General features: G+C 39.7%; 1 protein-coding gene across 2 annotated transcripts in view; it reads right to left on the bottom strand.

Moving 5' to 3' along the window:
* Positions 1-12,500, bottom strand: part of LOC138027627 (adenosine receptor A3-like) — a 25,435-nt gene that overhangs the window by 1,768 nt on the left and 11,167 nt on the right. The window contains exons 2-3 of one of the 2 annotated variants that reach the window (XM_068875191.1): positions 7,971-8,122; positions 1-1,529 (exon numbers count right to left, since the gene is read on the bottom strand). The exon at positions 1-1,529 is cut by the window's left edge and continues 1,768 nt beyond it. In XM_068875191.1, coding sequence (XP_068731292.1) covers positions 387-1,514 — 1,128 coding nt within the window. In that variant the 5' untranslated portion in view covers positions 1,515-1,529; positions 7,971-8,122 and the 3' untranslated portion in view covers positions 1-386. Of the gene's footprint in view, positions 1,530-7,939; positions 8,123-12,500 lie in introns of both variants that reach the window. The other variant, XM_068875184.1, reaches the window with a different exon arrangement.

Here is a 12,500-nt window from a genome sequence, read left to right as displayed (position 1 = left end):
ATTTTGCCAATTGTGAAAATAGGCGTGGACTTCGCTCATCGAAGTAAAATGGCGTTCAATTGATTTGCAGAGGAAGGCGCACGGAGAATGAACGATTGTTTTCACTCCTTAAACCAAATTTGTGTTGAGCCGTCAAGATTTCATAACAAAACTCATAGTGGCCCGGACCATAACTGTTGCATGGACATGTCAATGAACTGCTCGGGTCAACGCATTTTCTCTTTTGATTGTAAGTGGCCATTTCCATGAAGCTTTTGATGGATTTCCTGGGATGTCTTGCACTACAAATAACCTTTCACTGAATTTCCAAATTTACCTCCTGTTAATGTTTGAATCGGGGACATTCATTGTTGGTTTGTCCTTCATCCTTAACTATTTCACTCAGCTTACAGATCTGCTATACCTCGTGTCTGTGTGAATGTTTGGGTTGTTACAGGTCCTGCCGATCTTTTGCCAGAATTCCTCAGGCTACTGAAGGTTCCCCTAAAACTTCGTCGCCATGTTGAGAGTCTGCCTCGTAAGCAACAAGGCAACGCTGTTTTAATTTCCCGGCGAAACTCTCTATTCATTATACAGTACACCAATGGGTCAGCTGCCGAATTGGTTGCAACGGCGATGCTTACGTAGACCATGAGAATAAGGAAGTAGTTTTGGTGGGGAAACCTTTCCCAAAAAACCAGCGCCATTGTGAACAGTTGATAAGGTAGCATGGTCACAGCGAACAAAATAACCAGCGGTTTGAGAATTCGCTGCGTTTTTCTTGTCTGAACCAATATCGCCTCTGTGTTTCTCTTTACCGTTGCACGCGATGTTTCGAGGGAAGAGTTTGGTGTTTGACCTTGAAGTTTGACAGCTCTTTTCCCCACGAGTTTACTGATCTTCCGATAGCTAAAGGCGATGATGCACATAGGGAGGAAGAACATGCATACTGCATTTAAAGTGGCCACGATGCGAGGAAGAGATGTTGAGGAGTAGTCAAGGTAACAGTACATAAGCTCATTGTTGTATTTGGTGTGGAGGTAAGCCGGCAAGGCTGCTATGAGAAACGACATCAGCCAGATGCTGAATACAATAAAAACGATTCGTTTAGACAGTCGTCTTCCATGAGGCGATGTCGGCAGCGTGATCTGCCATGCGACTTTCACGTATCGCTCAGCTGCAATTGCCGCGATGGACCAGATGCACGCACCAAAGAATGTATCTGCGAACGGACTGATGTAACAGCAAACCAGCTTTCCCAAAATAAAGTGGAAATTAAATTCAATGCGATAGATTGCCAAGGGATAGTTGATTAACAAAATTCCCAGGTCTGCAAATGCAAGACTCAGAAGATATGGGGTCATGACCGAAAACGCGTTTGTTCCACGAATGATCTTCGCTATGACAATGACATTGCCGACCACACCAAACACAGCGATGGTGATTTGAAGAACAAGTCGGAAAATGGAAAGTCCTCTCGGTAACTCTATGTATGAGATAACGTCGCTTAAATCCTGCGTTGTATTGTTTGTCATATTCTTGAATAAACCCTGAAATGAAAGTAACCGGACATTTCATTAGATAACAGAAAGTCTATGGGGAAAAAAACACCAGAATAAGACCTTGAACTATATTGAGTATTTCGCGATCATCCCATCCCGTTTTGAAATATGGGTGTAGAATCTTTTAAATGGATTATTCGTATACATAGTAGAGAGTGCAAGATTCTCTGGAGTCTGCTCATTCGTCAAAACCTTTAATTTGATTATTTGGGTTTTCTTAAATTTTTTTTCGAAGATTACGTCAAAGGGTCTGTTACTTGGAGGAAGGGTGCCCCGGCTAACCGAGTTACCGTGCTTGGAAGGCTAAAACGTATCCCGCCTTTACATGAAACTCACCTAAGCGGGATGGCTAAAGCGATATCTTTTGAGTGGGCCACACAGCACAACGAACAAGATCATCAGTGCATGGCGGACAAAATAAACGTTTGGCGGGAAGTTTAATTTTTTTATCTTTTGTTTGGCCGCTTTTCTGTCTCTAGGGAAACTATTTTGTACTTTATTTGTCATTTCGTTCAGTAGATGTCACGGTTAAGTGATCACAACTTAACGATTCCCCAGTCCCAAGTTGTTCAAAAGATGGATACACTTATGTCCATGTTTGACCCTGATTAGATGCACGCCCAATTTTGACATCCAACACGAAGTGTCCGTTTAAGGAGGCTCGAAAGGGTTTTTAGCTGCGCGCGCGAGTAACCTACACACACCATAACTGAGAAACACGCGTCAGCTGGATGAATCAATTTTCTATCTATAGTAGCGCGTGCAACACACCGGAAGTGAAAATACGGCGTAAAATTGCGCGAAAAGGACATAAAACCTGCAGGAAAAAATTATCTGTATCTCGAAGTCTTGCGCGGTGACCTATCTTGATTTTTCGCATGCACGTATCATTCACGATGGCACTTTAAATAAAAAAGTTTCGGGGAAATTTATCTAGTACAATTTTCTGTAAACTATAAAACGCCATTTTCAGATGTATCTTAAATTCTACAAGATAACTTTTTGTTATACTCTCTAATAAGTTAAAGACTTTAGGGAGATTTCCAACAAAGAAATAAAAACGGTAGGTCATCGACTTAGTTTTTCAGATAATTTTCAAAAACTGAAATTTAGAGGGCCTTTTTGTGGACCTGGCGTGTTGCCATGGTAACCGATATGACGTCATAAAGTATTGCCCAACAAGAGAGTTGCAAAGATATTTAGAGTTTGCCTACACTGTGAAATATCCTTCTTTGGTATCTTTCATCGTTTCACAAACACTCTAGCAACAAAAAAACCCTTTCGAGCCTCCTTAAGTATAAGCATTTGCTACCTATTTTCAACAATAAGGTAAGTGTAAAGGTTCGCGTTACTTTTAGCTTTGGGTAAATGCAGCAGTCAATCTTTACTTAAATAGCAGCATTTGGGGGACAGTGTGACGTAAATTTTCTGTTCTCTGAGACACAATTGCAAGTGATGTTGAAGTTGGCGAGTAGAGCAAGGCAACACTTCGTGACGCTTATTGAAATCTGCGTGCATCTAATTAGGGTCAAACCTGGACAAATCGTTAGCCGGGTAACCCAGCACGAACCGTTTACATGGCAAAAGGATAGCCCGCCTTGAAGGGTGGTGCCTCGGGCAAGTAGACAGCGTGCCCCGGGAAGAGGGGTTACGCTGTCTAGCGCTGTCTCTCAGGGTAGCTCGGTTAGCGGTTGCACCCTCCGTCCATGTTGACAGGCCCAAAGAAATCAAAGTGCACGTGATTGCCGCACGTTCAGCAAGGTTACTAGGGAATTTAAGAAACGACGACTGCTACAGCAACGACAACGAACGCCACAAAGATTAAAAACTATCTTTTGTCACGTTATTAATCTGATTCTGATGTCTTCGCCTTCTTGTTCTTGTTACTATCGTAAAATAAGGAAAACATCGTGTTACGTTTAATGGTAATTTAATTAAGCATTCTATGTAGTCCATCAATCCATGTAAGCTCTTTCTGTTTCGTATTCTTTTATGTAACGAGGGGGTCCAGGTCCTATAAGCCCCATGGTTTCTTCTGAGCTCCCTTGCCATGTGATAATTTCTTTTTATGCTGTACTTCGTTATGTATTGTGGCTAAATAAACTGAACTGAACTGAACTAAACTGAGCTATGTCACGCAAGTGATGTAATTTCATGACACTCAAAATTCGCAAAAAGCACGAGTTTCGTGTAAACAATCTGTGCAGAGTTGAGCAGAAATAAATACAAATAGCCAGACAACAGAGATCACAGATCCACGTAAGGTGTTCGATTCCTTCTCTGTCTTTGTTGAACCCATAAGTTACCAGAGAATTTGCCATTTGGTTTCAGTGTTGTACAGAACACCACACTTGGTAAAATATTAGAAATACAGCTCGACGAGCAAAAGATTGTTGTCGAAGTCCATTACTCGTCGCTTTTAAGATTCCAGATATTCATTTTTCACCGCCTGTCTTGTTTATCCAATTGACGTTCCATTCTTGAGCTCCATAAGGGTACATTTTGTTTAAAGATGCACTAAAACGCCATTCGCTTTCCAATGACTTTCGACGCCATTGCAGGTTAATTAAATGTTCTCCTGTGTGCACCAGAGAAATTTTACACATTACCCGAGCCCCCTCAAACCTAACAAAATACGCACAGAAGGCTCTATGCACAAAGACACCACTTAGCAGGGGAGTGACAGGCAAGGCTTTTACCGACACGGAAAAAAAAATAAAACAAAGAAATTTTACCCATTTTCGGACTGGGATTGCCATACTGGCAACCCAGTAAAAAGTTGCTCGAACGATGTCGAACTCAGTTCAATGGCTTAAGAGAAAATACACATAACCTCTACGCTGCTGAAACAACGGCTTCAAGTCGGCAATTTTAAAGTATTTAAATGAAGCTAATCCTAACAATTTATTGAACGCTAACCGAATAAAAAGGCTTGGTTTCTAAGAATGGCATCGACTGTCAAAAATGGCATCGCTTGTTTACAAAAGGGAAATTAGCGACGTCGCCTTGGTAGATCTTAAGTTCCCTTTATTAATAGGGGCTTTAAGATCTACGACGGCGAGGTCGACGAAAATCGTCACACCTCTCGTCCGCGAAAACGTGAAACCTTTCGTTGCTAGGACGAGTGGAGCGCATGCTAAAATAATCTTAATCAAATATCAAAAGAAACAATTGATTTTAGCTCACTTTTTGCCTGTTGTTTAGTAAAATCGAGTAACTAATCAAAAGAAAGAGCCGAGCGAAAATGAGACAATTTTCATGCTTTTATAGCGATAATTAGCAGCCTAAAATCACCTCTTGACTGGTTTTCGTCTTACAAATACATGTAGAAATATTTGACACTGACTATAGAGATACCCCCGCTGTTAAGTGTAGTTGTACGCAGAATTCAATGCGGAGGGCCCAGGTAGAGCATAATAGCATAAGGAAATTCAGTGATGTTGAAGCTGGGAGAGAATAAATCAGTACTGAATATGAGAAGGCGTTGCATAGTTTGGTGTAGTTGGAAATGTAAGGAGTACAGGGCCAGTGTACCAGTCGAAAGAGAAACTAAAGGAAACGCAAGTTCAATTTGTAGAGCAATGTTTTTTGGGAAACGTGACATATTGTAAAGGATGAAGTTTGTTGGTCTTGAATAAAATAATGAATAACCACTGATATACGGCTGAAAGAAACGCAAAAACTCCGTTATATGTCTTTAATTCCGAAGTCTGTGCTCTTTTAACCACCAGCGTTTTCAACGTTTTTTAAGAGTCAAAGCCCTTTCATTTGAACAAATCTTGTAATGTTTTTTGCATCCGTGATTTGAATCGGTTTGTCTGTCATCTAATATACTCAGTTACGCTATCATAGGAGAGATAAAACCCCTTGCTGGCTTAAGTTTGTCCGGTATTATCATAGTTGAACCGCCATTATGATATCAATGTCATATTTAATAGTAACAGAACAATTTTTGAAATGGCTTATCCTTTGTCGATAATTCAATTTCCCCTTTATCTTTTTTTCATCAAATATCTAATTTCAACGGAATTGGGAGTGACTGAGTGCTTTTCTCGTGATAAATTTCGTTGTCACTCAATTTAATTGTGGATTCAACTTTTAGTTTTCATGTTCCTTCGACACTATCCACAGTACTGTGTTCCATTCTTCTTAAAACGCTCACGTTCATTTGATACTGACCGAGCAATTCTGTGAAATACAATTGAAAGCCAGAAAACCCAGCGAGTATATAAGAACTTAATAACCTGTTAGCCTATAATTTGTCAGTTAGACCCCCTCTTAAACAAGAACCTGTTAACCCTAAAATTGGAAACAGGTTCTTATCCCCCCCCGGGGGGGAACTCCCATATAAAAAGGGAAGGGATGCTCGTCGGAAATTTTAAATTAAACACCTAAAAGAGACCAATTTGGGCGTAGCCCAGTCTTTTTTTTGACCCCTAAAAGAGACCATATTAAAACAAAGAGAAACAAAAAATACCGTGACTTTTAATAATGGCAAAGACATTATCATGTCTTATCACTTTCACCTACGTGAAGAAATGTAAAAGTGTAAATATACACTTTTATATTTCTTCGCGCGCAACCCTAAAGGAGACCTTCACGGCTACATGTGATTGCGTTGTGCCCAGAACACCCTTAGTGAGACCAAAATCCGAAATTTACACCCCTAAGCGAGACGACGAGCATCCCTCCCCTTTTTGTATGGGAGTCCCCCCGGGGGTTCCGGCTACAAGCGTCCTTTTCGTAGGATGAGCATTACTTTAGGCTAGAGCTGATGATGTCACATGATCTTTCAATTTTACTTATTTCACTCATGTGAATTTCTTAATTCCGCATTTAGGTTTTGTTTAAATTTTATATAACGGATAGGGCAATACTGGCTGCTGCTTTGGGGACGAAGACCGAATACCAATAAATTCTGGTATCTTCTACGTGATTTTTTTCTTCAGAAAATAATAACCAATTAAGAACCTAGATAGTCTAAATTCCTGTTTATTACCATTTATGTAAGTACCTGCTTAGGATAATTTTAAAATGGAAGGTTCTTATTGCGGGGTTTTACTGTATTGTCTTCTTACTTCCAGTTCTTGGTGACGGTTAACTTAAGAGTTTCACGCCCTTCTGGTGATTTGGTTAAAATCAATACTCTTCAGAAGACAAAAAAGTCACAAGAAACTCAGTAGCGAATCGAAGGAAGACCATTGGGGATTTCTTTGGGCCATAAAATTCTACGAAAATGATTTCCACTCGTGTAGTTTATGTATGAAGGACGCTGGAAGAAAGTTGATTGCTCGATGGTCAAACCACTCAGATTGTGTTCGGTGACAGCTTTTATCAAGTGCTATTCCTCAATTATCGTTGTTTATTTTCTCGTAAAATCTTGTAAAGGGGTACTCGTAGGTTACTAGGTAACTTAGTGACCCATGTCGTTTTCTAGAGCCTTTTCCCGGCAGAATACAATAAAATATGTCTTTGTATCTGTTTCCTGGTTATGACAGATTATAGGAAAATAACATTCGAAATATTGTGACCGTGTCCTCCCTGCAAGAAAACTAAATAATCTTTCTTACTCTTGTCGGTCCGTATTTTTAACTGCAAATCCTAGAGATGAATTGTAAATTTCCCTCTTACAATTGAATAAAATCAATGGCAGCAGGTTTTTAGCTTTTGTTGGGGTTACGAGCTTCCAGATGAATAAATCGAGCAGCGGAGAACATCGAAACTGAGCTTGCTTCTTCAGGCCTAACTTTTAGACCTAACACTGAAATGTTTTACAAAGCAACGCTAATATTTTGGAATTCTAAACGGACATGACTGCCATACGGTTTGGGTCATTTGTGATGGAATTACAGACAGCCATTTTTTCCAAAATTGACAGCCTCTAGAAATGATTTAAAATCGAAGGGAATGGAGTTTTGGAGTTCTCTAACCCTAACCCTAATAGGAAAATAAACGGTTTGCATAATGATACACCCCTGAATATACCCCTGGACTTCTTTGCAGGGGAGCCATTTTGGCGCTCTAAGTCGTAGCTAGTCGTGAAAATTCGGTCGTTTCTATCTGGGCTCAGTGACTGAATTAGAACTCTACGTTTTCTTCGTTCGACGCGCCGGATTCATATCAACACGACAACTCCCTAATCCACATATTCGGTCGGTTTGATGCGCTCTTGACCAAGCGTTAATGAGTTTTCTCTGATCAAAAAGGTTGTTTCAGCTACACTTGAGAAAAAGTTCGAAATCCTTACGAGCTAAAACTCTCAATTATCTTTTTGTGATTTGTGAATTCAAATCCATTTCCACGAGTGATGTGGGTCTTAAACTACTTTGAGCATTAAATAATAAAAATATTATACACTGTATAAAACGCTTGAGCTGTTCACAAAAGGAAAAACTCACGTTCACGTCCTGTGTTTTGTTGGAGATTTACCTGGGCAAACGGAAGGAAGGATGCAAGAACTTCGTAACGAGTCTTCTCAGTAAGTGGATGGCACCTCTTCAACGACAATGTTCAATGTGAATAAAAGCGTTCAGGTTGCTGTCCTGGTTTTTGACAGAAGCTGTTACAACCAATTTCCGGATCTAGAAATACAAACAGAAGGGAATATGCAGATAAATAGCTCAAGTCAATATTTAGCTTCAAATGTATGCACAAAAAGGGCGCCTAATGCGATCAAATTTTATGAACTGCACGGTAGGCACCGAAACTTGTCACTTGGTCCGAAAATTCGTAGTTTCAGCACATACAGAGCTTTTCGCTGCGTGACGCGTTTGAGTTTCATCTGGTGTAAATTTGCACTCGTTGTGGAAGTTGTAGTGCTTCGATCGTTAACTCGTCGTTACAGTGTAACACTGATCCCAGAAAATAGCTCTTACGCCAAAAAAAAATACTTACACCCATTTGCGTGGCGACTAATATATTTTCTGCGTAGGTTCGGTTACGTCTTTTTTCACCTCATTAGATACCTTCTTATCACGGCTACATATTTTTTTATTGTCATTTCCTTTCGTCAGAACGAACTCGCTCTATGCGGTTCTGTGCCCATAACTGAAAGATTTCTAAGCTTAAGTCGAGATTTGGGAAGCTTGTAAATTAAGCTCTTCGAATCCCATTCCAGCTGTATTCACGACCCATTATGACAAAACACAAACAAGTTATCGCCTCCGGGGATAAAAGACAAATGATATGTCATAAGACATATACATTTGTTCATCCTGTACTGTAATATTACTAATCAACTGCAAATCACCTGAACCAGCTGGTTTGTTATTGTCACTTTGGCTTTCCGGGGTTGAAACGTTGTTAAGGGTGTTATGGCGGGGTTATTAAGGGAGAAGCGGAAGATGGTCACAACAAAGACAACGCCATAAAAGGTCATAAAACAATAATATCATTGGCTTAAGGAGGAAACTAACTTCATGCTTCACGTGCGGAACGCATTCTACAGCTCGAATCTCTGCCGAACTCTGCATAGTTTAAGCAAACGCGACCTCTACGGCAAAGACAACGCCACAAAGCTAGAATATGATTGGTTAAAAAAGGAAAAGTGCTGCATGTGCAGCACGAGTTTCCGTGCATTTCTTTGCCGTACTCGACAAAACAAATTTTAGGTTTTGACGACAACGTGAACTTGAAAACAATGAACCATTCACTTTCTATTTTTACTTTTAAAACCGCTCGTACCCATCCATAGTTAATCTAGGGACTGGTTATGAAACCCTGGGAATTTCAAAAGCAGGAACAACATAGTCGCAATAAGATTTTGAACCGACCGTGACCCTGCACAATCTTTTGTTTTTGGTTCGCAAGTTAATTTCGAATAAATTAGTCGAAGCTTTTGATTGGTTATCCTGCCGAAAAAAGCGTGTTTTTGTCGGGTTTTGTGCAGGGTCAAGGCCAAAAAAGCGAACAAAAACATGAAACAAAGAAACTTGTCCAGTTTTATAACGAGTCTACATCTCTTAACTATGACCCATCCAATTACAGGATAGTTCGCCCGTATTGTACAAGGTGAGCAAGACGGAATAATCGCAAAATCCTTGAAATAGCGTAAGTTAATACACCTCAGCATTGTTCTGAACAGGTCGTTATTTTCAGTGGAACATGAGGTTATTATTGTTAGTAGTCACTGAGGTGGAATAAGAGGTCCTTATTTTGCAATAAAGACCTCTTATACCAGTCAGTGATCTCAATAATGACCTTCTGTTTCAACTGGGTAATCACAAAAGTTTGGAGAAAACCAAACAAATTGAATAGCTTTTATGGCACATGTCCTTTGTTTTTACACTACCTCAAACCTTTGCCAGATAGACTTGAAAATTGCAATCTTGTTCTATTTATATATAATCGTTATATTATAAGTCCACCAGAAACAATCAAAGTGTATACTAATTACTGGGTTGCCTTATAAGGCAAACCCAGTCGAGGTCTTCGTTTAGTTTGTTTGTTTTCTTTTTTTTCTTTTTTTTTTTTTTTTTTTTCCGTGTCGGTAAAAGTCTTGCCTGTCACTCCCCTGGTAAGTGGTGTCTTTGTGGATAGAGCCTTCTGCGCGTATTTTCTTAGGATCGAGAGGGTAGTGGATCTGCGTAGATTTCTCTGGTGGACACAGTAGAATCATTAACTTAGCCTGCAATGGCGTCGAAAGTCATGCAACGCGAATGGCGTTTTAGTGGACCCTTAAACAAAATATACCCTTATGGAGCTCAATAATGGAAAGTCAGTTGGATAAACTAGGCATGAATCTCAAAAGCGACGAGTACTGGACTTCGACAACAATCTATCGCCCGTCGAGACGAAATCAAAGTGAGCAGTATTTACCTGAAGTACAAGGTAATTTGACACAATTGAGTTTCTTGTCTTCACGCACGCAATGAAATAGGAAGAGGTTTTCGCCTCTAAGAGCAAATATGTTGTTTGTTTCAATAAAACTTTCGCTGGAAAAGGATTCTGTGGTATTTTCTGCCTTTGTGAATTATAATATCATGTTGTGTATTGAATTTTCGAGCTTAAGGTTGAAATGTGATATGCGAGAAGTTTTTTAGTTTTGCTCTGTAAGCAGGAAGGGTTCACAGGCCTGTTGAAAGCGTGCTTGAGTTTCAACAAAATGAGCCCCAAAATCAGTGAAAACTTGTGACGCAGATGAATAATAAAGTAGCTGCTATTTCCAAAATGATGGAATTACCTGGTGATAATAACGTCGTACGCGTCTTGGAGAGTAAATTTTGACTTTGCATAAACAAGAGTTGGGCGATTGTGATCTTTGTTTTGACTTCGCTCATTTCATTGTCAAACTTTATTCTTGGTTTTCACGTGACGTCATCAAAACTAAAAAATAAGGAATTATCAATCCTTTTGAGATTTTAGTTTAGTTAGTTATTAGAACAACTGAAGACTTGTCTTTTCACAAATTTTCAGTTTGATAGCGTTTTTCGTCTTGTAATAAAGCAAGGTTGAATTTCTAAGCTTTTGCGTGACACGATATTAAAATTGAGGTCGAGAATGCTATCACGTAGGCTAAAAAAGTGACTTATCTGCTGAGATTTTGCAATCTGAACAGTCCTTGTGTGAGAATAAGTACTCACATAGATGTTTATGAGCCCTCAGAAGACGACTACTGGCTTTTTATAGCAAAACTCGATGACATATGTTTTTGTCAGCTTCCGGCCGCCATATTTGTGCCCCTGAGAGGGACACAAACATGGCGTCTCCATACAAAGCCTTATAAATTTGAGTAAAACATTTCTTCGAATATCTCCCGCACGAAACATCGCACAGACCTGAACCTTTGTGAGACTGTTTCAATATTCATCTTCTTTTATCTCTTTGATTCTTGGATTTATTTGTTGAATGGTTTTGATGATGGTGTGACAGTGAAAACCGGCAATAACACTTGACAGAAAAAGAAACTTTTTAAAAACCCGGTATCTTGCCATCATTTGACACAGATGCTTCACTGTTTGACGAGTAAACATGCCGGGGTAACTTAATCACGGCGCCCGCTGAATTCCGGCCATGACACTTTTCGATTTTGCAATTTACTTGAACATAGCAAAAATCTCCCAAAATGTTTGTCGCTGATCGTAACTTTTTATATTCTATATTCACGGTTCAAAATTAATGTTGTTTTCATGTCGTAAATATTTCATCCTCGATCGACCGTCCCGGAAACTTCCTTCTGCTCTTTCTGAAAACTTTGTATCAATAGTTATTTGCTTTTTCATCAATATTTGTTTTGCATAAAGCAAGCTAACAAAATCTGTACCTTGCTGAGTTCGCATTTGTTAGCGTTAATAGTATTTTCAGTCAGATGCTTCTGTTTTTTATGACGGGTTCATTGTTTTGGTCTCCCATCCTAACACTAACCCCGCTCAACAGGGCTTGACTTCAGTGAAGTTTAGTATTACAAAGCTCTCAGATGCTCAGAGGGCACACTTGTGGTGCAAGGAAGTTGTAAGGGAACTTGAAAATTATCAACATGTCAGCCCAGAAGCCAATGTTTCTCGCTTCTCTTTTATTTTTTATTCTTCAGAGACTGGAATGCTGTATTTCAATACCACACAATTCAGTGCCTTCTGATTTTCTGTAGCACGTACCACAGGCAAGCCAGTGTATGCTTCACGGAAGCATCTCGTTGTCCCTAAACGACCTAATTTTGGAATTTGCACACCACCAAAATTTTCTACACAACTGGTACTATTACCTGACTGTCCTTGAACTATTTTGGAAACTCTTACTTGTGTTTCTTCCGTCTCTCTTTTGTAACTCTGAAAGGCTTCTGATCGATGTTTAGTAACACAAGGCGTCACAAAAGGAATTTTACCTTTTGCGGCTGGAAATCTCCTCACCATCACCAACCTAAGGCCACCACTCTCAAACATGTCGGTGATATACCTCTTATTACATGAAATTTTCGCGACACGTTAATTTCGCGAATTTCGCGATTTAAAAAAAATCGCGAAA

Source organism: Montipora capricornis, chromosome 2 (assembly GCF_036669925.1).
Source record: "Montipora capricornis isolate CH-2021 chromosome 2, ASM3666992v2, whole genome shotgun sequence".
Taxonomy (NCBI): Eukaryota; Metazoa; Cnidaria; class Anthozoa; order Scleractinia; family Acroporidae; genus Montipora; species Montipora capricornis.
Note: the sequence above shows the minus strand (reverse complement) of the source record. Positions and strands in the feature narration are given on the sequence as shown.